Below are 26286 nucleotides of genomic sequence, written 5' to 3' on the forward strand. Positions count from 1 at the left end.
TTATGGGAGTTTAATAGATGGACTTTGTAAACAGAGGATATGAGAATACCCCTTTTGTTGGAAAATTTAGTTTATTGTTTGTTTGTTTATTTTTTTCTATATATTATGGCAGAAATGCCTTAATACGTAAGCTGTATAAGGCCTCAGAAAACGACGGACCTGCCCTGCAAGAAGACCATGGAGATTAACCCTGATAATGGGATCATAAAGGAGTTGAGGAAGATTGTTGAAGTTTAAAAAAACCACAAGTCCACCAAGTACCTGGTGCACCTGCTGTTTGAGGCCGCTCTCCTGACATCTGGTTTTAGCCTTGATGAGCAGAAACATTATGCCTCAAGAATTCACTGGATGTTGAGACTTGACGTCATGGCGTATAAAAATGCCGGCATTGCATCAGAGGATGATGATGCTAATTGCTGAAGAGAGGGAGTCGGAAGAGGACGACTAGGCCGAAACCTCCGTCTGGCCATGATGTCAAAACAATTTTTGCGTCCAGAATTCATAGGACGTTGAAGCTGGCCATAATGTCGTATCAAAATGCTGACATTACTTACGGAGAATGAGGATTATTGACCCCTTCTAAGTTCTAACTCCCTGGAAATGTTAAGACTTTTCTTCTTTGATGGTGACAATCAAACCAGAATCCCAAGTTGACATTTGATAATGATTACGATGGTGATCATCTTACCTTACAATTGTACATAAATCTTTGACCGGATAGAAGCATATTGGAACGATAAGAGTCTCCAAATTGTTTATTCATCTTTCATTTTAATTATTAGGAATTGAAAGTCATACACTATTGATAATGGAGGAACTATATCCACTTTGATCATCATAATACTTTGACCACAACATCACCCCACCATACTTCGACGACTTCTTTATCACCGGAAGTATCTCGGAATTCAGCACCGCAGCTGGAATGAAGCCGCTCCCTGCTGCTGCTGGAGCCGCCGGCAGCCCTAGAAATATCTTCCGTGCTTGTATGGACGTGGTCCATTTATTCCACGAGTTCAGTATATCGTCGGTGTTCCCTGAGCTATACTGGCATGGAGGATTGTTGTAGAACTGAATCCAAACATAGTCGAAAAGCCCGGTACTAATCGCGCCGCCGACGAAAGCATCGGGAAATGGACACTGAGGAGCTGCAGCCAAGTACACAGCTCTTCTTGGTTTGCTATACGCTTTGAGGTAACGTGCAAGGTCATCCCAATATGGATTCGCCCCTTGCTCTATGTCGAAATCTATCCCATCCAAAACGGCGTCGCCGAAGGGACGTGTAGTAGTAGACTTGGCTTTTCCTTTTCCGCCTAGGAAACTGCTCCATAGGTAGTCTGCTACATCTTTTGCGTCAGAAGCAGAGGACAAGGAGTAGCTTCCTATCCCGCCGCCGAGGGAGAGGAACACCTTGACTCCTAGGCTCTGGCAGAATGTGACTTCAGGGCCGACAGCTGCACAACCATTCGAAGCTGGGTTGCAGTGACCTGCTAGGTTGATCTGTGGGGTTTGGCCGCTGCCGAAGACATTGAGGAAGGCTATGTTCACGTACTTGTATTTTCCGGTGGCGCAGGTTTGTTTCAGGGTACCTTCGTTCCCGTTTTGCCCCCAGTAGATGGCTATTCCACCGCCGTGAGAGGGTTTGATTAGAACCAGCAACGAGATTAGGACAAGGAGTGAGAGAAGAAGAGGAGACTCGGCCATTTTGCTGAGGCTGATGATAGCAGTTGCTCGTTTTTTATAAAGGTTTGGAGTTGCTCATAGGCTTGAAAATTTGACCATTTGTGGGTTGACATTCTGTAGTCCAAATGTTATTGCTCAACAAAAATAGAGTACTCTGAATAGATGAACCAGTTTGCTTTCACATGGGGCTGATCTAAAGACAGCAGTAATGCTATTCCACATTGAAAGCATTGGGTGGAACTGGAGGTTCCCAAAACATATTTCACATTGCGCTATTCTAGAGATGAGCTTTAGCAGCAGTATAGCAGTCGAAAAATTCAAACATAAAAAAGTTATATCAGGCTTATCAGCCATGAGCAACCTAGAACACGTTATGCTGCCGAAAAATTCTCACATACAATACGATGAACCATCATGGACACACATTCAGGCATTCATGTCCCGAACACTACATTTAAAAACCAAAATTTCCTATTAACAAGCAGGAAAAACGAGCAACGCATCTTCTGCTTCATATTAGAGCTCAATTTTTCAGAAGTGTATTAGCCTGGACTGAGCAGACAAACCACAGGCTGAGATAAAACACTTACCGTTTAATGTCACTATCAAGTAAAATTCAGTTCGTATCATTTACAGCAAATCAGTACACTACTTGAGTTAACAAAATTAAATTACATTTTTCATGTTTTTTAGTTTTTCTTCATCAAACAGTAGAAATGCTTATGATTAGCAACCTCACGTAAACTTCCTATTAGCTTCCAGAGATTATTTGGCATATACCTGGGAATAGTTCAGTGCCGTTGCACCTTAAGTAGAGGCTACAGCAACAGTTACTAGTCATCCTGAAACAATGATTTAGAAATTAAACGGCTGCCATTGTCTCGGTAATCTTCATCATCGATGCGGATTCGTTTATTTTCTGTCATTGGAGTTTCTAACACTCTCTCACAATAGGAATCTGCATGCTCCTTCCTCTTAGCTGGCTTTGGAAGAGAATTAAATTTTGGCCTGAACGCCTTCGGCTGTTTTGGGGCACTAACTCGGCGCAAACAAGCTAAACTACTTGTAAAAGAAGCAAATCTCCTAGCCCTCTCTCTCTTTTTTTGAGCTTTCATCAACTTGTGAGCTTGCTCCTTTTCTTCACCCACTTGAGCACTTGATCTTTCATTGTTATGATTCTGCGGATCAGGGGATTCATTATCTGCTGATGCTAATTCCTTGATTCTACTATTTTCATCCACCTCATAATCCCCTGGTAATTCTCTGTATGATTGATTGCTATCGTCGCTGTTGAATAAATTATTAGGGGGTTCGTCCTCATCATCAAACAGAAACAGATCCATTTTTGTGTAGATTTTATGAACCACATCCTTAAGAGTCTGACAGTACCTGAAAATTTGGAATTCAATCATTAGTCTACCTGCCTGATCTTCTTCAAACAAAAATGCGGTGTTTTCACATGAATTGGGGAAGAATTTTCTGTGTTCTGGAAAACAAGGGAATGAACTATTGCAACCAACATACAGAAAACTAATGCAAAAGTTGTATATATACAAAAAGATGATACAGTAACAGAAAACCAAGGCGGAAAATCTAGAAGGAACGTCACTTAAGTCATCTGAAATCATGCAAAAGAGGATTTCAGTTTATCTTTCGTCTGTAAATTCAGCCTTATTTCAACAACCTGATGAGGAGTCATCCACTTTGTACTAAAATAAGAAGATAAATATTTTGACTGGTAATAGTTCTCCCTTCTTGATACCCCCAAAGACATTTGGGGACAGCATACATATCATTCACATAACTGTTTTGCTACTATATGATTCATCCAAATTACTGATAAAAATTGAATTATCAGGCGAAACATAAGAAGATAATGGAGTTCATAGTGAATAAGTGCGTATCTACCATTTCAGTGTTTGGCTGTTCGCTAATAACAATTTCATTAGAAAACAATAGTTTTGGGTAATTACACCTACAAATGTGCATAATGACTCATTTACCTGCTTTTTATAATCTTTCCAGCATAATTTTCTAGGGTCCAGTCACCAAAGAAGCCTCCTTCCAGATGACACCAATCACAAATGCTCTCCAAAAGTGTGCAAATATGTTTCACAAATTTCTGTTTTGCAGAATCCTTGATGGTTGATCCAACTTCTGATTGTAAAATCTCCATCCGGAAAAGTATCTGTAATTCATATCTTTGTGCTAGTGAAGGAAAAGTGTAACAATAACAAGGGACAAAGTGTTCAAAGTATTAATGTAACAATTGATTATGCACAATAGAAAAGAAAAGAAAGGATTAATTGAAAAATGCGAAAGGATACTCTCGAACTTTTATTTCTGAAGTAATTCCTTCAGATCCTGGACCAGATGCTTGAAAAGATGACTCATAGATTTTGTGCCTTGCAGCCATATCCTTTGGATCTCTAACTAATGCTTTCAACAGGCCAGCAGTAACCAAATCATCTAGAATGTCAGATTTTTCTGGAGTTTGATTCTCTGAAGGGGCTGTTGTGCTAGGCTTCTGATTCAAGAAATATACAGATTGACACACAAGCCGATGTGCGAAAGCCCACAAGTCTACTTCTTTAGATTCAACCCCTTGTTGAATCTTATTGCACAAATTGCTGAAAAAAGCTTCTGAGGTTTCTAATATATACTCCTGAGCAGCTTCATCCTGTACTCCAAAAGCCTCACTCAAAGAATTTTCTCCAACTGAACCGCATGATGACATTGGTTGTTCGCTCCCTTGGTGCAACACATCCAACCTATTGTCCATCTCCTTTTGGATTTCGTGGTGCACCTTAGACTCATCCCTTATTGAATACTTCAATTTTTTAATCTGTTTCATCCAGCATTTCAGAAATTTCAACTTTTTTGAGCTGCTACATTGCCTGGTAAAGTAAATTTCTTCCAAATGTAAGTCAGAATATTCAAATGCTGCCTTACAGAAACCACTCCAGGTGAGATCTTTGAGTGAATGTGAACTTCTTCTTCTACATTTCTTCTTTCTATCAATCTCTGCAGAATGCTTCTTAGATGGAGAAGGCCCAGTTTGCAACCCGCACAAGTTGTTCAATTCAGCATCAGGTTTACACATCTCACTGTTCAGCTTAGGACAAGGTTGGCCCTCACTGAGGGCACTAACACCAAGCACTTTTTTGTGAGGGTGAGATCCTTCATCCAGAATAAACAGAAGGCCTGAAGAAGCTGTAAAAGGCTTGAGGAATCCGGTATATGAAACACCACTATCATTTGAAATAGACACAAGTGCGCAGCAACTCTCCCTGTATAAAAAACTCAAGAGAATCTGCCAAACAGGTGCTAACTTCTGCGGTCCATACTCACCCAACTCCACTGATAGCATTTCAAGAACCTTATCAACAAAAAAACCAGCAGAACCTTCTTTTCCATCTTTTCCCGAAGCTTCACAGACAAGAATCGGATCCGACAGCTCCCCCTTGAACTTCACAAACTCACTTTTCTTCTGCAAAGCCTTAACCTGAATCTTCGTCACTCCATCGCCAACGCTTCCCCAAAACCTTCTCTTCACCTCACAACCTCTAGTCTGCGAGCTCATGCTTTCCCCCAAAAACAAACCATCATCACCTCTACTTTGACGCAACATTCTCATATCCGCCAACTCAAGATCACAAAGCTTACACTCCAACGGCATCCCCTTTACATCCGATATCTCAAGACTAAACTGTGCTCTAGCTTTCCTACAGCGATCATTACATCCGAAAAGCTTAGACGACACACCAATCTCCGGATAAATCAAACCGAAAGGTACAAGAGCCGAACCAAGCACAATCGAATCAGATGAACAAAACCCCCACCCCAAACTCCTTATCCCCTTCTCAAAAACACCACACCTCAATCCAACCTCATCCTCACCGCAATCGAACTCATACCTCACATCAATCCAGCTCAATTGAACATCTCTACACACAAATGCCTCATCCACATTGCCGAAAACACCTCGAAATCTCTCAGAAAACTCACTCAAATCCACCAAACTCGCATCACTCATAAACTCACACACAGATTTCATACATTTCAACGCGGAAAACAGCACAACCAAATTAGACCTCAAAGCATCAGAATTCGAGAGCATACCGGTCGCCGCCGAAGAGTCGCCGAAGATCGCCGGCTCCCAGGCGTAGTCGTGCAGCAGCTGCCGCATCGCCGCCGCGACGAGCTTCGCCCGCGGCGGACCGAATCCGGTCGATTTCCGGTCAAACGAGAGAGAGTCGAGGGTTTCAGAGAGCGAGAGGTAAGTGGACTCCGGCGAGTTGAAGGAGAGCGAGAGAGACGAGGAAGGGAGCTTGAAGGAGGATTGGAGAGGAGAGAGTGAGGAGAAGAAGAGGCGGACGGCGAAGAGAGAGAAAGAGAGAGGAGGGAAGGAGGTTAGGGTTTTGACGGAGGAGAGGAGAGAGGTGAGGAATGGGGTTGGGTCTTGGAGATGGAGGAGTGGGTGTAGGTCAATTAGAAGGACGATACGTTGGGTGAGGCTGTAGTCGGAGATTAGGTCGCCGGAATTTGAATCGGGAGCCATCGGGTTCTGGGAACTCAGATCTTACTGATCTATAGCAACTACGGAGTTGAAGAAGAAGAAGAAGAAGAAGAAGAAGAATTGGGATTGAGGTAAAACGGCGTCGTGTGAGTTGTGGTTTTTGGTGGGAAATGAAAAATTGGGAATGCCGCTTTTGGCGGGTACTCTATTTTCTATTTGCTTTCATATTTGAGAAAATTTTACAGATAGGTACATCAAGTTATAAATCATAGACTTCAGTACTCAAATTTAGAACTCTAACTCACTAATTATACACGACATCAATGACGCCGTTATTAAGATGTGACATGGCCTAATTTGAGTAGTTGAAGTTTTTTTACATATTGTATCGTGTATTCTAACTTTTTTTTAATTAATTTATTTATTTAATAAAAGAGGAGGGAATCTAACTTAATCAAACAAAGAGAATAAACAAAAACTTAATCCGACATGTGTATATCCACGCATGCAAAACCATATATATAAAAACCCTAAAACAGTTGAAGCTTTCAAGAAACAGCAATCCAACTTCAGAAGCTTTCTCCAGGAAGTCTACCACATCGGAACCAAGGATGAGAAATTGATCCAAACCTACTTGATGCGAAAGATCAATCTCCCAACATACGCATTGGAATTGAAAACGGTTTTCGGCACGGTGCAGATACAAGTGAAAAATGTAGTCAAATCCAGATTGCCCTTTCACTCTTTCAGGCAACCAATAATCGATACTTGCCCAAACTCTTTCCATGATACAAACATTTCCAAAATTTTGCATGCAAATTTTTCCAAGAAAATCTGTGCAAATTCTTCTCCTTCCTTCCTATCTAGTATCTTTTGAAAAGGCATAACTATCTCGTTGGAGTTGTTGCTCATTGAGTCATTGAGTAGTTTAATTAAGACGTACAGTTGAGCACTGTGTGAGGACCAAGGCCATAAGTTACACTTACAAATGATCATTTGGCCAGATGATCGCTGGAATTGATGTTTCTAAAGAATATTGAAGTGAGGTAAAGGGCACGATGAGCCATTATGCAGAAACCTATACTGAAGTTGCAGAAACCAAAGCATTTTTACCAATTCATGACTGTAAAAAGATAATGGTAGTAATAGTTTCATGATTAGCAATAGTACAGAAAGGCACTCAGTCGACTGTGGATGTGGTAAAAAATACTATAATGCAATTGGGGGTGTGTGCCTGTTTGTGTGAGCCAAATATATTGCAGATAGCCAAGGAAATAGAGCTTCTTACTGGATGAACTTCAAGACCAGCATTTGTTTCTTGGAGGTAACTCCTAGACCAACATTACATTTTCTAAACAAAAACCATTTTTGGCTACTATTAGACTTTGAACTAGTTGGAAGCAGTGATCATTTAATGAACTGGACAAGCCAAACAGAACCGAAATTCCAAGTCATTTAGGCTCAATGTTTTTCTTCAGGCCCCCAAGACCCTCCAGTCGGTGAAAGCAAAAACGCATAGGGGTACAATTGTCATTTTCAAAAACCTCTCGGGTCTTTTCCGGCCATTATAGGGGAATTTTCCGGAGCTTATCCGATGAGTATTTGAACGTGTGAAATGTCTACACTGGTGGAAACGTGGGATGCGCACTAAAAGTGGACGAATACCCACAAAGACAGTTATACCCCTCAGTAAATGGAGTCATAGACATGAAAACGGCGCGTCGTTTGGTAACATATCAAAAACACTGTTGTCGTCTGTCTGCTCTGAAAAAAAATGTCGACCGCCTGCTTCTCCGTCTCCAATTTCATCCTCTTCTCAAATCCAAACCACTCCCTTCGCTATTCACCTCCGCCCAAAGCGACGCCGTTTCGGCCCCTACGGTCTTTAAGAAGGAGGCTCGCGGCTCCGGTGTCGGCAAAGTCGTCGGAGGCGGAGGAGGTCTCGGCGGCGCCGGAGGACGAGTGGCTGAAGAGGCTGCCGGACAAGAAGAAGCCTCTGTATTCTCACAGCCTGCCTTGTATTGAAGCCTGGCTGAGGAGCTTGGGGTTCTTCCAGAGCAGAGAGGACCGGGCGGTTTGGCTGATCGAGAAGCCGGAGTGGCATGCTCAGCTCTCTCTCGACGTCACCGATCTCTATGTCAGGTTAGGGTTAGGGTTTCTGTGCCCTCTCTCTCTCTCTCTCTCTCTAGTTTCAATTCAAAGTTTGAGTCTTTGATTATTGGTTGATTGCTTGATGCTGTAGTTTTGAGATTGATACATTTTTACTGTTAAGTTCTTTATGTAAATCAATTTAATCATGGTTAGGTTTAGTAATGTGAAACTCGAGATGAGTTGAGATTGAAGCATTGAAATTGGATCAGTATGACTATGTTGATTTCATAAAGTTCTAATTTTTCGGGTTTTTGTTTAGACATAGTTTGCTGATAGTGGTGGGAATGGAGTGATCAATATCCTGTCAAAGTTTGAAGCTTTGAATTTGTGTGAGTGGTGAGCTACTGAATCAGCTTGAACTAGCTGACAAGTGGAACTGGAAGACAGGGGTTCCCCCGAAATATAGAAGTACGAATAGTGTGTAGTGGTCTTGTTTCAGATTTTGTTAAAGCTTGACCAAGTTAGATCATTGATTACTGATTAGTAAGATCGAAATTAGTCATGGTTCAGTCATTGAAAAGGGATTGGTATAATTATATTTATATTACGTGTAATGTGTAGCTACTACAGAAATAGAGAACTTTCCAAAAAGAGAAGGAAGAACAGCGGTTTATTGTGATTTTTAAAAGTTGCTTTGGCTCTGTGGGGTTTTGATCACTTTTGGAGTATTGAGTTCGTTACTAGCGTATTATCAAAAAGGGAGTTCGCATTAGTTCATTCAATACGTAATATGGTGAATTACCTCGACACTGGTGTTTGCAACAATCTTTTTGGATTTAGTCATAGGAAAAGGAAACAAAATGCAGTACATGATATTGATTTCAAGTCTCTGTGTGATCTCCAAGAGTTTTGGTCAGTCATTTTGATTATACTAGTTTGGTTACTGTGCACATTACCGATTTGTATAGGAAATCATCAGTACATTGCACTTAATGCCTCATCATTTCTCCTTTTATAATCAATATTTGTAGTATTAGAAGTATGATTTAGATGTTCTCATGTATCGATCTGAACATAGAAACTATCGAGATTAAGTAGATTGGGGATTTTACCTCAAAGAGATAATCATGATCTTTAAGAATCAAGATGTCCATTCATTCCATTCCTTGGGACTCTATAAACTATTTCTATACCCAAATGGCCTTGTAACAATTGCAGGAAAAGAGAGTTTTTGCAAATAAAGATGTTTTAGTTTTTTACTGCCTGAGGTAGCTAACAGTTTTTGCTGTCTTGATGACACTCCCTTGCTGTGTGTTTCCTACCAATGATCTGTGTCATTAATTGGAATTGATTCTTTAGACTGTTCTACTATATTGATTATTGAATGCTGAACATGCTAAAGAGTGAAGAGTGACTTGTGATGTAGGTATCTAAAGTCTGGACCTGGAAATCTTGAAAAGGATATGGAGAGAAGATTTAGCTATGCACTGAGCAGAGAGGACATCGAAAATGCAGTGCTTGGAGGTCCCTAAGAACAAGAACTGGTATTCTTGCGGGTATTTGTTTTTCTTGTGAAGGCACAAATTAACCTCATTGGTTTATTGTAGTTGTGTGAAAGTTACTTTCTAATCCTGTGAAAATTCCCATCAGCCTATAATTCTATAAATAATAGGATGATTCTCTTTTATAGTTTTATCTATTTTGGGTGAAGAAGGGTACTTGAATCGATCCAACCAAGTCTATTGAAAGTTGGTCTGTTGGGTAGAGGCAGCTTGTTTGATCATATTCCTAGTTCTAACTTCCTGGTTCATTATTTGTTCTATTTATGATTGTGTTGTGCTGCTAATCGTTGAAAACGAAGAGAATAGATTTCCTTGAGATATTCTTTCAATGTGATTCTGCAAGTCGTTCCAGTGTTATTTAAATTCATGGATATGATCCTTTAAAAAATAATAGATTTCCTTGAGATAATAGAGTATTAATGAAACACGGAAAACCTAAATAGCTAGTCAGGGATCCTAATATTGCTTCTTCCTCTCAAGTACTAGCTTGTGTTGTCTGTCTCGCCCATATCAGGCATCAGCTGCCGCGCCTTGGAGTTGTTCTTCTTGTGTACATGTTGGTTGGATTGAGATTGAGCACTCATAAGTCCAGTGACCCCACTTACGACGTGTTACAGAGCTTGAAATCTTCTTCTTCTTGTGTAAATGTTGGTTGGATTGAGCACTCAGAAACAAACCTGAATGAAATAGTTCAAGGATGGACTTGTCATAAACTCATAATTTCTTCTTCGTCTCAAGTACTAGCTTGTGCTGTCTATTTGCTTCATCTAAAACTAATGAAGACAGACGAGCCCTGCTTAGGAGTTCATATCGATGTAAAACATCATTTTGCAAGATTCCTATTGCCCTTAGGAGTTCATTAAGAAAGTTTTGCACTAACTTCTAACAATTCATTATTTCTGTAGTTTACATTGGCCATGCTTCCTGAGTTCCTGGTTCACTACTTTTAATGACTACATTAGTAATATTTCATTCGTGATTCTGCAGACTGGAGATGGGACCAGTACTCCTTGACAAGTTGCGCAAACAGCGAGCTTTCTCTCTTCATTAACCTCATAGGCTCATCATACTCCACTATTTTCCCTGCAAAACAAATGGAAAACATTTGCTTCATATCCTTTAGTATCAGCATATTATAGATAGGAATTTTCTTTGATGATCATAAAAACACTGACCATCACTAATGGCAAGAACCATTGTGCAATCCATCACTGTTGGTATCCTGTGAGCTACTGTAATTACTGTACAAGTTTCAAACTCAGTCCTTATAGTCTTTTGCAGGATCGTATCAGTTGCATTGTCAATGGAGGCAGTTGCTTCATCGAGCACCAATACCCGACTCCTCCTTAAAAGCGCGCGCCCAAGACAGAACAGTTGCCTTTGCCCCATGCTCCAGTTTGATCCATCATCCACAACTGAAAGAGATGCTGATCATGATTTACACAGAAAAAGGACACACCACATACGGGTACTAATTTATAGAAATGTTAGCTTACCTAATGAGTCCAAGCCTTTTTCTTTCTCTTCAACAGGCTCTCGAAGCTGACACTTCCTAAGAACCTTTAAAAAGGCATAAGATAAATCTCGGCTCAGTCCAAATAATCAACAGAAAAGCAAGGTTACATAAAGCAAGGTTTACAGAACTTGATCCTCACCTCCCATATTTCCTGGTCTGAATGTTGAGATAAGGGGTCCAAATTGTATCTGACAGTCCCATTAAAGAGAGTAGGGTCTTGAGGTATTATTCCAAATCTTGACCTCAGATCATGAAGTCCAATAGTAGAGATGTCAATTCCATCAACTAAAATCTTCCCTCCGGCCGGCTCAACTAGACGAAAAAGAGCACCGATTAGAGTAGACTTCCCACTACCTGTCCTACCAACAATACCAATCTTGTGCCCTCCTTGAAAAACGCAACTGATACCTCGAAGAACAAGTGGTGTGTCTTCCCTATATCTTATCTGTTTTGACATGAAATTAGACCTAAGTGACCATATACACATAAAAGCAAGTTTTTAAATACCAAAGACACTCCAGTATTTACCTGCAAATTTTGGATCTCCACTTTTCCAACAACAGGCCAATTGGCCGGAGGACGGTATCCCTCTACTACTTCTGGGGCTTCACTAGGAATGTTCATATATTGATGTAGTCTTTCAACAGAAATGATGTAATTTGCTATAGTGCACTGCTTCTGAATTGAGTTGATCAATGACACGTTTAATGATAGACCATAAGAAAGTGCCATCCCAATAAACCCTGCAGTAACATATATAGTCATTGCTAGAAGTGTCAAAAAAAAAATAGCTTAAACTCCAGGCAGGCACTTCCAGCAAATTTTAGAGAAGCTTACCAGAGGTGAAAGTTCCATGAGGTAGCAGCACCATACAAAGTGCTGCAGAGGCAAGAACCGCAGCACTGAGTATCTCTAATCGTTGGATTAACCACTCATTTGCGGAAAAGCTGTGGAAATAGGGACTAGCATTTGTGTCAATGAGCTGAAAGTTCTTTGCCGAGAAGCATTCTTCTTCATTAAAAGCTCTTATGGTAATGGCACCTGATACAGACTCTGCGAGATGGTTTGCAACAAAAGACTTGGTTGTTCCATTGATCCTCATTAACTCTTTTGCAGTGGAAAAGTAATATTTCTGAAAATAAAATATTTTCATGTCAAAACAGTCTAATCAGATTCTGTTCAAACATAAAAATTGCTTCTGCTCTTTCAAGTTTTCAGAAAAAATATATGAAAAAACCCTCTAGCATTACCTGTAGCTGAATTGCGACACAGACCATTGTTATGGAGACAAACAGGACTTGCCAGGTAACAACTGTCAATACTCCAAGATTGCAATAGGCATTCATGGTAGCTCCACAAGCAAATACTATGCTGAATGGAATATCAAGATCTGTGATACTCAGATCAGATGAAACCTGAACATGAAACAATGCAGTAGATAAAGCTATTATTATCCTTCATGCCCTCCTAGTCTATAAACCAAAGTTTCTAGTTGAAATGCATACCCGACTAAGTATCCGTCCTAGCGGTGTTGAGTCATAGAATGACATAGGTGCACGAAAAAGGGAGTTTAGTAGCTGTGAGAACAAAGACTTTGATGTCTCAAGACCCCCAATAACTGCTGCAAGAGATCTAAACAGAAATATAAATGTAGCGGAGAATCCAATTGATAAGTACACCACAAGCAACCGCAATGTGCTAACATTTGGATTGTCAACGTTAGCAGCCATCCAAGAGTTCTGTGCAATCTGACTCATAATGAAAGTGAAGTGTAGGCAAACGGCAATTGAGAAGTACAAGAACCCTTTATTCTGCTTCAGATACAGTATGTATGGCTTAAAACCTGTGTCTCCTGTCTCTCTCTCTTCTAGTTTGATCAATTGGTCACCTTTCTTTTCTTTTAATGGCTTCTCCACATAACTCTTCTTAATCTCCCTAGATGATGTTCCTGAATTTTGAGCAGAAGCGACATCTGAAAGCCTTTTGGAACCAGCAGTTTCTTTGTGTGCATTCACAAGGTCCTGGAATTCTTGGCTTAAAGCCAATAAATGCTGATAAGGAGCTGCTTGTAGGATCTCCCCATCTATCATCAACTGCTTAACAAGATTCAATTTAGAATCACAGTGTTTGACCTCTTCTAATGATAATAACATTCATGAATAACATAAAAACATGCTTACATGCAGGACAGTATACTAGCCCTCAAACAATTAAATTTCAGTTCCCTTAATGAATTGGTTTTGCACACAAAAGATTTCGAGTTAGAGAAGACTGACCAGAACAAAATCAAATGCAGGCAGGAAATCAACTTGATGGGTCACAAGTAGTACTGTCTTGCCTGAAAGTGCTTCCATTACATATTCCTGACAATGTACAAGTTATCTTTCAGTATAAGCAAGACGTAAGTCAAAGGCATAGCATAAATTTCGAAAGTAAAGCTTACATTAAATAAGTTTGTTGCAGTATGTGCATCAACAGCACTGAATGGATCATCCAAGAGGTATATATCAGCGTCCTGATAGAGAGCACGAGCAAGTTGAATCCGCTGCTTCTGACCTCCACTGAGATTGATCCCTCTCTCCCCTATTTCAGTAAGATCACCATAGGGAAGCAGCTCAAGGTCCTTAACTAGTGAGCATCTCTCAAGTGTCTCTCGGTATCGCTCACTATCCATACAAGAACCAAAGAGAATATTTTCTTGTATAGTTCCTGACTGGATCCATGCTGTTTGAGAAACATAGGCAATCTTCCCATAAACTTTAATCTGAAAATTGATAAAGAAAATGCTACGTTTAGATTCACGCACATAGTTCTTCTCAAACAAAAATACTACTAGATTCACCACTAATTAGAAGGATTCATATGCTAAAATAACGGGAAAAAAAAGTAACAATTTACATCTCCTTGCACAGTTGGAATTTCTCCAAGAATTGCAGCTAAAAGGCTTGACTTGCCTGAGCCAACTTCTCCACATATAGCAACCTTTTCACCTGGTCTAACCTCCACATTTATATTTCTCAGTGTGGACTTCAGAAAATGCTCTTCCCATGAAAAATTAGCTGATTTTATTTCAATGGAGTTTGCTACATTCTTCATGTTGCAGTTCCGGACATTTGAAGGTTGCAGCTCAGGTGCCTCAAGGAATTTCACAATACGACCAAATGCAACCTTAGCTTGAATGACAGCCGCAAAAACATCAGGCATGGTTCGAATGGGGTCCCGAACAAGTCTCAGAGTTGATATAAAAGTAAAAACATTGTTTGCATGTAACGGAATTTTGAGAAAATAGCATGCTCCAAATGTTGCAGTAGAGACCAAAACAGGAGTTGTCCAAAAGAGATAAGTACTATATGCTTTTCTTAGCAACAATGCAGATAACCATTTGTGCTCCTCCTTCCTTAACCTCTCTATAGCCTTCTTGAAATGTGTTTCCCATGCATATAACTTTAAGACCTTCATGTTCACTAGAGCCTCAGAACTAGCCTTGAGCCTTTCATCTTGTGCCTTCATAAGCTTACTCTGAAACTTGTGTTGTAGCTTAGCAAGTGGAGCATTGACAGCCATGCTCAAAAGTATCATCACCAAGGCTGCAAATGTAGCTAGGCCGACTGCACGGAAAAGAATTACCAAAGAAAAACAGAGCTGGATGCTAGTCGTCCAAGTCTGATGTAACCAAAATGGGAATTCTCCAATCCTATAAGCATCCACAGTTACATAATTCATAATTTCACCACCTGAGTGTGTCAGCTTAGCAGCATTAGATAATCTCAACTGCTTTTTGTAAATGGCTGCTCTAAGCAGAGACCTAACTTTCAAACCAATGAGCCTGCACCTGAAGTACCACTGTCTTTGTGACAAGGATTCAGTGGTCTTCAACACAAAAAGTGCTGCAGCTAACAGATAACCCTCATGCTTGAAACTCTCATTTCCTTCTGCTACCAAAATGAAGGCATTCAGAAGCAAAGGACCAGCACAGATGGTAAGTATCTTCAGCAAAGCAAAGAAACCAGATAGTAAAATCTCCTTCCAGTGGCATAGGATTATAATCTTTAACACTGATGGCTGGGAAGATGGCTCAATTTGTTTCTGCTTGCTCAATTTCTCCAAGAACATCTTATAACAACTTTCTGCTTGATCTTCCTTGCGCAGCTTTGGTATATCTTCATCCTCCAGAGTTTTCTCCCTTCCTCTTTTCATCAATGAATTTAACCACCAAAATGACAATTTACTGAATAAACCAGCTTTGCTGAATGGGGTTGCATGATCATTACCTTTACTAATGCCATGGTACTCACCATTGAGAGGGGCATAAAGACCATTGTCACTGACGATCTCATCACCATCTTCATACTTGTACCCCTTGAAAACACATAACAGCAACGATGCTGCCCCTGGCAGAGTCAGGATGTCTAGTACTATCTTAACAGACATTTCACTTCCGAAGATGATAGCAAAGAGCGATAGAGCAAAGACAACTGCAGAGAACAGAAATACAAGGATGGACAAGAGTCTTGAAGGCTGTCTTGGAAGTTGCTTTACCCTGATGCTTAGTGTTAAGCTCAAAAACAACCATGTGAAGCCTTGAAAGAGATCAAGTAACCACCAATTTAAAGGCAAAGCTGTGTGTGTATTCCTCAGCTTTTCTTCTAAAATCCAGGCTGCCAAGCACAAGTACACAAATCCAAGACCGCCATTAAAAATAGCCGAGACTATTTGCCAACTTGAAAAACCTCGATATCTGACTTGAACACGAACCGTTTTTGGTGACTTGAGAAACATATTGAACAAGAGCACCACAAGAAGGATTATATCCAGGAAAATTATCAACGAGTGATTGATGCATGAAGAAGGATGGACCAGAAACTGGAAGTTCAAATTCTCCGAACTTCCAGATTCCCCACAAAACCCAATCCATAAATCCTCCATCATCCTTATCAGTTATTCTAAACCTCTAGTGCTGTTCTTACTCTGCATAGAAATGCAACACAAGAAAACATACTAAGAAACTTTGCATGACAAACTTAAAACTACCAAAACAACAAAGCAAGCACCAAAACTTGTTATAAAAAAAATCAAAACAAAAAATCATCATAGACATATCTTTTTATCATAATGACTTGAAACACAAGGAGCATACCAGAGAGAACTGGCCCAAGAGAACAGAAGGTCCTCGTTCTCTTAGGCCACACAAAGCAGCAGTGGCAGCAGGAACAAGATGATTCTATCAAGTAACCCTATTCATCACTCAGCAAAGTAGCAAATTCTCTGGCCTCAAATGCTCTGATTCAACCAGATATTACAAATGATGAAGAAAATGCCACAATGCACACGTGATAATAAGTTAAGAACTTAAGATCCAGCCGACATTTGAATACTAGAAAAAAAATCTCTTGCTTTTGTTCTTTACCAATAACTGCATCAACGTGAAGTTAAACAAGGAGTAAAAATAGAGAAACAACTCAAAGCGAATCAAACAACTTGACAATATGGTATTATATGGTAATATGCAACTAGTGAATGGCTTCCCTTGTTACCAGAAATGCCACTCTGACGTTTCAGCTTGACGTTGGAGCTGCCTTCCCATTTCAGTATTGAAGAATATATAGACGCCTTGCCCTTGGGGACTACTACTATCTTGAATTTTTTTAAATCATTTTTCATCAAACTTGTGGGGGACAAAAACGAATGAAAATTGTTGAAAATGGTCTCAGTTTGTGGCTCATTTGTGGCTATGCGTAGTGTTTTAGAGTCAGAAAGGGATTGGACTCTAGTGAGCAACTGATTTGGACAAGCTGGAAAATGATCGTGTTCCATGGCCGGAATCACATATGGCGTCACCGCACACGTACTAGCGTTTTGTCGTTCAGAAGTCGACATCATTCTCTCTCAACTCTTCAAATCATGGTACTCGAAAACAAAATGATTGATTCACAATAATGTTGTTAACCTAATCAATAACTTAAGTGAGCGGAAACTTCAGTTTTGACTTTTGATGACAGTTGCTCTACATGCATCATGGTCCTTCATACATATAGTATAGTTCATCATGGATACACTACGTCTACACTGTAGATTACATTCTTTGTGGTGACTAACAATGTGCAAAAGTTTCGATTTAGCAATGATCTCTGATAAGTAGGCAATTATTTGTCATCGCCTTGTAGGAATGAGGTAGTGTATACACTTCAGAGTTCAGACAACCCAAAAATATGATCTCCTAATGATCACGTTGCTCGCCATCCTCTCCCCGGCTCAATTATTCACGCGAGCATTTGCTGATATAGTTTACATTGATCCTGCTTCAGAGTGCGACATATCAGAAAGGCTACATCACAGTTATTGTCGCGTTCAATGTGATTCTGCAGACTGGAAATGCGACCAGTATTCCTTGACAAGCTGCCCAAATAGTGAGCCTTCTCTTTTCATCAGGTTCATTGGCTCATCATATTCCACTATGTTCCCTGTTATAAATCACAACATTTCCTTTATCAGTAACAGATACAAAAACATGGTTTTTCTTAAGCTGTGCAATAAACCAAAGAAACTCACCATCACTAATGGCAAGGACCATTGTGCAATCCATCACAGTTGGTATCCTGTGAGCTACTGTGATAACTGTACAATCTGCAAATTCAGTGCGTATAGTCTTCTGTAAAATCATGTCAGTTGCATTGTCGATTGAAGCAGTTGCTTCATCAAGCACCAATACCCGGCTTCTCCTCAAAAGAGCACGACCCAAACAGAACAACTGCCTTTGCCCCATGCTCCAGTTTGATCCATCTTCCATGACTGTAGAGGCAAACATGACATCATTAATATTGCTGATCACAATTTAAATGCAAGACCAATACATACACCAAAACCTTACCTAAAGAGTCTAGACCGTCTTCTTTTTCTTGAACAGCCTCCCGAAGCTGACACTTCCCAAGAACCTTCAAAATGCAAAGTTAACTCTCTGCTTAGAACAACCAACCAATAAGGAATACTACTAAATGCAAGCGGAACAAAGTTGAACACTAGCTACCTCCCATATTTCAGGGTCTGAATGTTGATATAAGGGATCCAAATTGTATCTCACAGTCCCATTAAAGAGAGTAGGGTCTTGCGGTATTATTCCAAATCTTGACCTCAGATCATGGAGTCCTATAGTAGAGATGTCAATGCCATCAACTATAATCTTCCCTCCAGATGGCTCCACCAGACGAAATAAAGCACCTATGAGAGTAGACTTCCCACTGCCTGTACGACCAACGATACCAATCTTGTGTCCTCCTTCAAAACTGCAACTGATTCCTCGAAGAACAAGTGGTGTATCTGGCCTATATCTTATCTGTTTTGACATGAAATATTCTCAGTAACCTTCTTTAATATTAACCTCGGCTAATTTTAATACTAAAGAAAACCAGTATGTACCTGCAAATCTTGTATCTCTACTTTACCTACAACAGGCCAGTTAGGAGGTGGCCGGTTTCCCTCTATAACTTCAGGGGCTTCACTTGGTATATGTGTGTATTGATTTAGTCTTTCAACAGAAATTATGTAATTCGCTACAAAGCACTGGCTTTGAATCGAAAAGATCAATGACATGTTTAGCGAAAGACCATAAGAAAGCGCCATTCCAATAAACCCTGCAGTTATATATAGCAATTTATATGTAAGAATCAGTATTTATAAGTCCAGAATTGGCTTCCAGAAATATTTAGGAGAGCTTACCAGAAGTAAAAGTTCCAGTTGGAAGCAAGACCATGCAGAGCGCAGCAGATGCGAGAACTGCTGCGCAAATTATTTCTAACCGTTCAATCAACCACTCATTTGCTGCAAAACTATGAAAAAAGGGGCTAGCATTTGTGTCAATAAGGTGAAAATTCTTTGCCAAGAAGCGTTCTTCTTCATTGAAAGCTCTAATTGTAATGGCTCCTGATACAGACTCAGCAAGATGGTTTGCTACAAAGGATTTGGTCGTTCCATTGATCCTCATCAACTCCTTTGCAGTGGAAAAATAATATTTCTAAAAGAAAGACAAGCAGTGTCATATGAAGAAGTTTCCAGGCAAAATAAAAAAATTTGTGATCATTCAATTTCAAATTCCAGTAAGATATTATAGAAGCTCAAGCAGAATTACCTGTAACTGAATTGCTAGAAAGACCATTGGTATAGAAACAAACAGCACTTGCCATGCAACAACAGCTAGTACTCCAAGATTGGAGTAAGCATTTATGGTAGCTCCACAAGCAAAGACAAGGCTGAATGGAATATCAAGATCTACGATACTTAGATCAGCTGAAACCTAAACAATAGAATTGCAGTACATAAAAGTGATAAAACAATTAGGTCCTTTCAAGTCCTCAGTCTATAATAAAAGTTTCTAGTTATAATGCCATTAATGCATACCCGACTAAGTATCCTTCCAAGAGGCGTCGAGTCATAGAAAGACATGGGTGCACGAAATAGAGAGTTCAGTAGCTGAGAGAACAATGACTTTGATGCCTCAAGACCCAAAACAACTGTTAGCAGAGATCTAAACAGCAAAATAAATGTTGCAGAAAATCCAATTGAGAGGTAAACCACAATCAACTGCAATGAGCTAACATTAGGATTATCAACATTAGCAGCCATCCAAGAGTTCTGTGCTATCTGACTAATAACAAATGTCAGGTGCAAAAGAACAGCGGCTGAGAAGTAGAACATTCCTTTGTTTTGTTTCAGATACTGTTTGTAGGGCCTTAAACCTGTGTCCCCTGATTCTCTCTCTTCTATCTTAATCAACTGGTCACCTTTGTTTCCTTTCAATTGCTTCTCTACATAAGCCTTTTTAATCTCTCTCGATGGTGTTCCAGAAATTTGGGCAGAAGGGACATCTGCAAGCCTTTCCGAACCAGCAGTTTCCTTGTGTGCATTAACAAGGTCCTGAAATTCTTGGCTCGATTCCAATAACTGATAATATGGAGCTGCCTGAAGAATTTCCCCATCTAACATCAACTGTCAACAACAATTAACAAGAAATTATTGTCTTGGACCAATAGGTTCTACTAATCCCAATCTCAACAAATTATAAGAAAAATGACTAGTCTTTGATGATATATAAATCTGATCCAAATATATATATATATATATATGAGCGTAAGCGTAAACGATTTTAGAAAAAAGTAGCCTGGTATTGAAATTGTACTAACCAACACAGAGTCAAATGCAGGCAGGAAGTCAACTTGATGGGTCACAAGTAAGACTGTCTTCCCTGAAAGTGCTTCCATAACATATTCCTGCCAGTATACATGTATGTTAGCTTTCAGTCAAAACAAGGAGTACTCAATCAAAATGCAAAGTAAGAAGGTGTCGTTACATTAAATAGGTTAGTAGCAGTATGTGCATCAACAGCACTAAATGGATCATCCAAGAGATATATGTCAGCGTTCTGGTAGAGAGCACGAGCAAGTTGAATCCGCTGCTTCTGACCACCACTGAGATTGACCCCTCTCTCCCCTATCTCGGTAAGATCACCATAGGGAAGTAGCTCAAGGTCCTTTACAAGTGAACATCTCTCAAGTGTTTCTCGGTATCGTTCATCATCCTTAGCAGAACCAAATAGAATATTCTCCTGTATTGTCCCTGTCTGAATCCATGCTGTTTGAGAAACATAGGCAATCTTCCCAAAAACTTGAATCTGAAAGACAATAAAGAGTACTTTACCATTTTCTATATTTCAAGAAGATAAACTAGTTTCATTGACTACATTAAGAGATGCCACTCTAATAATGAGTACAAAGCCTCTGAAAAAAGCAAAGGAAAGAAATAAGCAACTTACACTTCCTTGAACATTTGGAATTTCTCCAAGAATTGCAGCTAAGAGGCTTGATTTCCCTGAGCCAACTTCTCCACATATAGCCACCTTCTGGCCAGGTCTAACCTCCAAATTTATATTTCTTAGTGTGGCCTTTGATACATTCTCTTCCCATGAAAAACTAGCCAAGTTAATAGCAATGGAATGCACTACATTCTTCATGTTGCACTTCCTGACATTTGAAGTCTGAAGCTCTGGTGCTTCAAGGAAATTCACAATACGCTCAAATGCAACCTTGGCTTGAATCACAACCCCAATAACCTCAGGTATAGATCGAATAGGGTCCTGAACAAGGCGCAAAGTTGCAACAAAAGTAAAAACATTGTTTGCATGCAATGGAATTCCGAGAAAATAGCATGCCCCAAATGTTGCAGCAGAGACCAAAACAGGAGATGACCAAAAGAGATAGGTGTTATATGCTTTCCTTAGCTGTACAGCAGATAACCATTTATGCTCCTCCTTCCTCATTTTCTCTATTGCATTCTTGAAGTGGGTTTCCCATGCATACAGTTTTAGTACCTTCATGTTTACAAGAGCTTCAGAACATGCCTTGAGTCTTTCATCTTGTGCCACCATAAGCTTACTCTGAAACTTATGTTGTAACTTAGCAAGTGGAGCATTGCAAAGAACAGTCAAAACTATCACCACCAATGATGCAAATGTGGCTAGGCCGACTGCACGGAAAAGAATTACCAAAGCAAAACAGAGCTGGAGGCTAGTTGTCCAAGTCTGATGGAACCAGAATGGAAATTCTCCAATCCTATAAGCATCCACAGTAACATAATTCATGATTTCACCACCAGAGTGTGTCAACTTAGCAGCATTGGATAATCTCAATTGCTTCTTGTAAATGGCTGCTGTGAGCAAAGACCTAATCTTCAAGCCAATAAGCCTGCATCTTAAGTACCATTGCCTTTGTGATAGAGATTCAATGGTCTTTGAAAAGAACAGTGTTATGGCTAACACATAACCTTCATATCTGAAACTTTCATTTCCCTCAGCAACCAAAATAAAGGCATTGAGAAGCAAAGGACCAGCAGAGAGAGTGACTATCTTAAGTATTGCAAAGAAGCCGGATATTAAGATCTCCTTCCAGTGGCATATGATTATCGTCTTTAACACTGATGGCTGGGAAGAGGGATCTATTTCCTTCTGCTTGCTCAGTTGTTCCGAGTACAGCAGATAACAGCTCTCTGCTTGATCTTCCTCCCGCAACTTTGGTATGTCTTCGTCCTCTAGAGTTTTCTCCCTACCCATTTTCATCAATGGATTCAGCCACCAAAGTGACATTTTACTGAAAATTCCAGCTTTGCCAAATGGAGTAATATGATCTTCACCTTTACTTGTGACATCGGACTCACCATTAAAAAGAGGAGTAAAAAGGCCATTTCCATTCAGGCTCTCATCACTCACTTCATGTGCATAACCCTTGTAAACACACAACAGCAACAATGCTGCTCCTGGAAAAGATAGGATATCTAGAACTATCTTCATAGACATTTCTTTTCCAAAAATGGCCGCAAAGAGCGATAGAGCACAGACAATTCCAGAAAACAGGAACGCAAGGATAGACAACAGTCTTGAAGGTTGCCTTGGAAGTTGCTTTGCTCTGATGCTTAGACTCAAACTCACCAACAGCCATGCTACCCCTTGAAACAAAGCAAGTAACCACCAATTCAAGGGCAAAGCGGATCCTGAATCCCTCAGCTTCTGTACTAAAATCCAGGTTCCCAAGCACAAGTATACAACTCCAAGACATCCATTCACAATTGCAGACACTATTTGCATACTCGAGCAACCTCGAAATCGGACTGGAATATGAGCTGATTTCGATAATAATGACTTGTGAAACATAGTGAACAAGAGCATTACTAACAGAACTATGTCCAAGCAGATTATCAACAAGTGATTGGTGCATGAAGAAGGATGGCCCAGAAAATCAAAATTTGAGGGAGCAGATTCCCCACAATACAAAACCCACAAATCCTCCATCATCCTTTCAAAGTTTCAATACTGCAGTTACTTCTGTAAGAAGGCATATATACAATTCAAGAAGAACAAATGAGAAATTTTTCCTTAACAAACATGGAACATATAATAAATTAATAACCAAAAACCCCAGAAAAAAAGGCTTATTACTTTTTGTGTGAGTACTGAAAAGGACAAACAAAGCAGCGATGAAGTTTACAGATGAAGCATAATAACTAGCTACCTTCATCATAATAATAACCCAAGAAAGCATAGACAAATTTAAAAAAATAGCTAAAAAGATAACCAAAGGTGTATACCTGAATAAGAAGAAGGATCTCAGCTAGTTCAGAACTTCAAACAAAGAACCAGAAGCACAAAGCATGATCCTACAAAGCAATCCAATGCATCACACAGCAATGTTGAAGTTGAGATATTCCAACTGTGAAAGAAAGAAAGGAAGAAACAGAGATGGGCAAGTTATAATATAAGCAACCCCACATTAGGCACGTGGAACATGGATTAAGAATCCCATACGGCGACTCTTTCATTATAATAAGAGAAAGCAAACAATCTCTGATTTTGTTTTTGCACCAATAAATAACGCAATGGATATAACAGAGGCCATCATTCAAAGCAGTACAAACAATCTCATACACAGATTATAATAAGAAGAAGATATTAGTGAGAAAACATCGTTTGTGTGACTAACCAATGATCCCAACAAACCCTTGGGCTTCACCAACCAAATCTTTTTTTTTTCGGAAACAGAGAATGTAGAATCTGTATTAATCTTTGTTCTTCTTCTTTCTGGGTTTGTTTTGATTGATTTTCTAAGAAGATGAAGGTTGAGGGTGGTATGCGGTTTCATTCGCGCGCTTTCGTTGTATGTAGTAAACAGTTAAGTGAGATTATTTTAGGAGACTGAAACAGAGGACGAGGATGAAAACGATGATCGTTGTCGGAGTCAGATGGCGTCATGGCTCACGTCTCTCTCTCTCTCTCTCTCTCTCTCTCTCTCTCTCTCTCCTCTTCAATATTGATTGGCAAACCCCAGGTTTTGACTACGAGTGCTTCAATCAAGTAAATCAGGTCCCACGTGTCATAAAAAAATTATTATTGGTTCAAACGATTAAACTTCGGAGCTTCGACCCCAAAAGTCGTCTACCCAACTATCTAATATTGATAGTGTATGTTGGTTTCTCATGAATTATATAGTAACTACCGATCATTCATTGTGAACGAGATTGTATTAAGCTATATAACATCAATTTTCGTTGAATATTCTATTAACGATAGTAAAAAAATTTGGGCTAGCTTTTGGCATTATATTACAGACACGACTAAGTATTAACATTCTAATCATGCATGAATGTGTTTTTTCTTTTTTTGAGAAGAATGCATGTATGTGAGGACTTTCATGCAAGGAAATAATATGATCATATAATTATTGATATTGGTCATCATTGACTTACAAGTGTGTATCATACCGTAAAATAATATAAAATATCTTATGATTTGCGACCAATCTCAACCGTATATTCTAACACGTGGCTTTGTTCTTTTAGTTGGGCGTTTGTTTCTCGTTAGGTCTTTGTTACTAGGCGAGTGAGAAGGAGAAGAATTGCGTCTCTTGCTTCAAGGCGGAGATTGGAGATAAAAGGCAATGACCATTAATGGAAGGATTTAATGGAGAGACCGAGAGACTAACCTAAGATTAAAAAAAAATGTAGAGAGCTGGATGTTGTTGCATGGTGAATCGGCGATTATGGTATTTTGTGATTTTGTTGTATGGAGTTGGATGAATGTGAATCATATTATATGATTGCTTTGAGCGGTTCCCCTCGTGTTTTTTTCTCACTTTCATCCTCTAAAACCCAGTTTTATAGTCTCTTTCCAGATTTTCTTGACGAGGTTCAAATTCAAAAGATGGCTTATAGATTTTCAATTACAGAAGAAGGAGATTTGATTCTCCGATCTCACTATTGATGCCTATTGCATTAAATTCATTCCATATTGATCTATCTCTGAATTGGAATTTCTTTGATATTTGGGTTTGAATCCCAAATCGGGTTCGAAGTTTTGGGTTTAAATCTCCGGTCGGTTTCTCCATGTTTGATGTTGTAAGAACACAAATGAGCTTATGGTTTTCAAGTTCTGATTTGATCACAGAGGAAGAGGCGAAGCAGAGAGGAAGAAGGGATGCGTGTGGTTTGCTTTGTAGGTGGGTCTGCAAACGACGCGTGATTTGCAAGCGCCGTTAGATTTTGGGAGTGCCCATACTCTAGTGGTGTGAATAGACTCTCTTTATATATCCTAAGAAAAGTGTTTTTAATAGCTGATTTAGAACATTGTCGCGTGCATGTGGAAAATGAGCAAACTATATGTCACACCGGGAATCAATATTCATGTCAGTATTGTCATATTTTATGTCGATCATCATAATTATAATCCAGCTACAGGGCATTAACTGCATGCACAGCCAAAACGTACAGATCAAAACAACTTAAACATGCAGATCGAGCATCTTTATTGTTTTGTGATGAAATCTTAACGGACATGGTTGAATTGCAATTCAATTTGAACATGGAGGGATAAATTAACCTCTAATCCAGAACTCATTTGGAATTTGTGGCTAAACAATATGTTTTCCTTCAAAACTATATCTATCTTCGCACTTGTATTGGCAGCTGAGTAAAGAATCATTCGAGCACATATGTACAAGTGAAAAACAACCAAAAAAACAATGACGTACAACCGATCTAGGGTAGATTCGGCGACCACCTATTAATTTGGACCAAGATCGATTGGTTCATGTACGTGGCACCATTTCTTCAAGATGGTTAGCTCAAGACTTGGAAGTCCACAGATCACATTAAACGAATTTGATAGTTGATACCTATCGTATTCAATCTCGATCAATCAAACTTAAATACCAAGTATTGTCCTTGTTTCTTCTTGTACGTACTACTAGTTATTAATCTTTGGCCCCGGCCAGGTCCCCTTCACAGATCATGTTCAACTGTTCAAGTTCGACATCTTGTATTCTTGTTGGCTGGTTGCTAATATTTTGGACTAGTAGTTTGCCGACCATTGAGCACCAAAGCTA

The 26286-nt window shown here is 39.6% G+C and overlaps 4 protein-coding genes across 4 annotated transcripts; 1 reads left to right on the top strand and 3 right to left on the bottom strand.

Moving 5' to 3' along the window:
* Positions 1–710: 710 nt before the first annotated feature.
* LOC126803018 (hevamine-A-like) lies at positions 711–1726 on the bottom strand. Its single transcript, XM_050530755.1, has one exon. It carries the CDS (start codon positions 1702–1704, stop codon positions 793–795), a length of 912 nt encoding a protein of 303 aa, XP_050386712.1. The 5' UTR covers positions 1705–1726; the 3' UTR covers positions 711–792.
* Positions 1727–2158: 432 nt separating this feature from the next.
* LOC126802997 (uncharacterized) lies at positions 2159–6249 on the bottom strand. Its single transcript, XM_050530720.1, has 3 exons — positions 4011–6249; positions 3687–3884; positions 2159–3072 (listed from the first exon to the last, which is right to left on the bottom strand). Exons 1-3 carry the CDS (start codon positions 6242–6244, stop codon positions 2517–2519), a joined length of 2988 nt encoding a protein of 995 aa, XP_050386677.1. The 5' UTR covers positions 6245–6249; the 3' UTR covers positions 2159–2516.
* Positions 6250–7976: 1727 nt separating this feature from the next.
* LOC126803032 (uncharacterized) lies at positions 7977–10171 on the top strand. Its single transcript, XM_050530768.1, has 2 exons — positions 7977–8344; positions 9720–10171. Exons 1-2 carry the CDS (start codon positions 7977–7979, stop codon positions 9823–9825), a joined length of 474 nt encoding a protein of 157 aa, XP_050386725.1. The 3' UTR covers positions 9826–10171.
* Positions 10172–10723: 552 nt separating this feature from the next.
* Positions 10724–24049, bottom strand: LOC126803853 (uncharacterized). Its single transcript, XM_050531575.1, is given in 24 exon segments — positions 10724–10938; positions 11031–11270; positions 11352–11415; positions 11511–11816; positions 11900–12114; positions 12209–12503; positions 12622–12786; positions 12877–13464; positions 13648–13736; positions 13739–14135; positions 14270–16301; positions 17724–17832; positions 17921–18160; positions 18240–18303; positions 18396–18701; positions 18785–18999; positions 19085–19379; positions 19494–19658; positions 19763–20350; positions 20545–20631; positions 20712–21032; positions 21174–23234; positions 23498–23619; positions 23890–24049. Coding segments are annotated over 22 exon segments (8937 nt in total). The 5' UTR covers positions 23205–23234; positions 23498–23619; positions 23890–24049; the 3' UTR covers positions 10724–10813.
* Between the last annotated feature and the right edge of the window lie 2237 nt (positions 24050–26286).

This window comes from Argentina anserina, chromosome 7 (assembly GCF_933775445.1).
Source record: "Argentina anserina chromosome 7, drPotAnse1.1, whole genome shotgun sequence".
Classification (NCBI taxonomy): domain Eukaryota; kingdom Viridiplantae; phylum Streptophyta; class Magnoliopsida; order Rosales; family Rosaceae; genus Argentina; species Argentina anserina.

Excerpts from the sequence above, each read along its gene's own strand:
- LOC126803018 (XM_050530755.1), bottom strand. The coding sequence starts at position 1,704 with ATGGCCGAGTCTCCTCTTCTTCTCTCACTCCTTGTCCTAATCTCGTTG.
- LOC126802997 (XM_050530720.1), bottom strand. The coding sequence starts at position 6,244 with ATGGCTCCCGATTCAAATTCCGGCGACCTAATCTCCGACTACAGCCTC. Across the intron at positions 3,885-4,010 it reads TCAGAAATAAAAGTTCGAGA|ATATGAATTACAGATACTTT; the intron begins GTATCCTTTCGC and ends ACTAGCACAAAG. Across the intron at positions 3,073-3,686 it reads GGAAAGATTATAAAAAGCAG|GTACTGTCAGACTCTTAAGG; the intron begins GTAAATGAGTCA and ends CCAAATTTTCAG.
- LOC126803032 (XM_050530768.1), top strand. The coding sequence starts at position 7,977 with ATGTCGACCGCCTGCTTCTCCGTCTCCAATTTCATCCTCTTCTCAAAT. Across the intron at positions 8,345-9,719 it reads GTCACCGATCTCTATGTCAG|GTATCTAAAGTCTGGACCTG; the intron begins GTTAGGGTTAGG and ends CTTGTGATGTAG.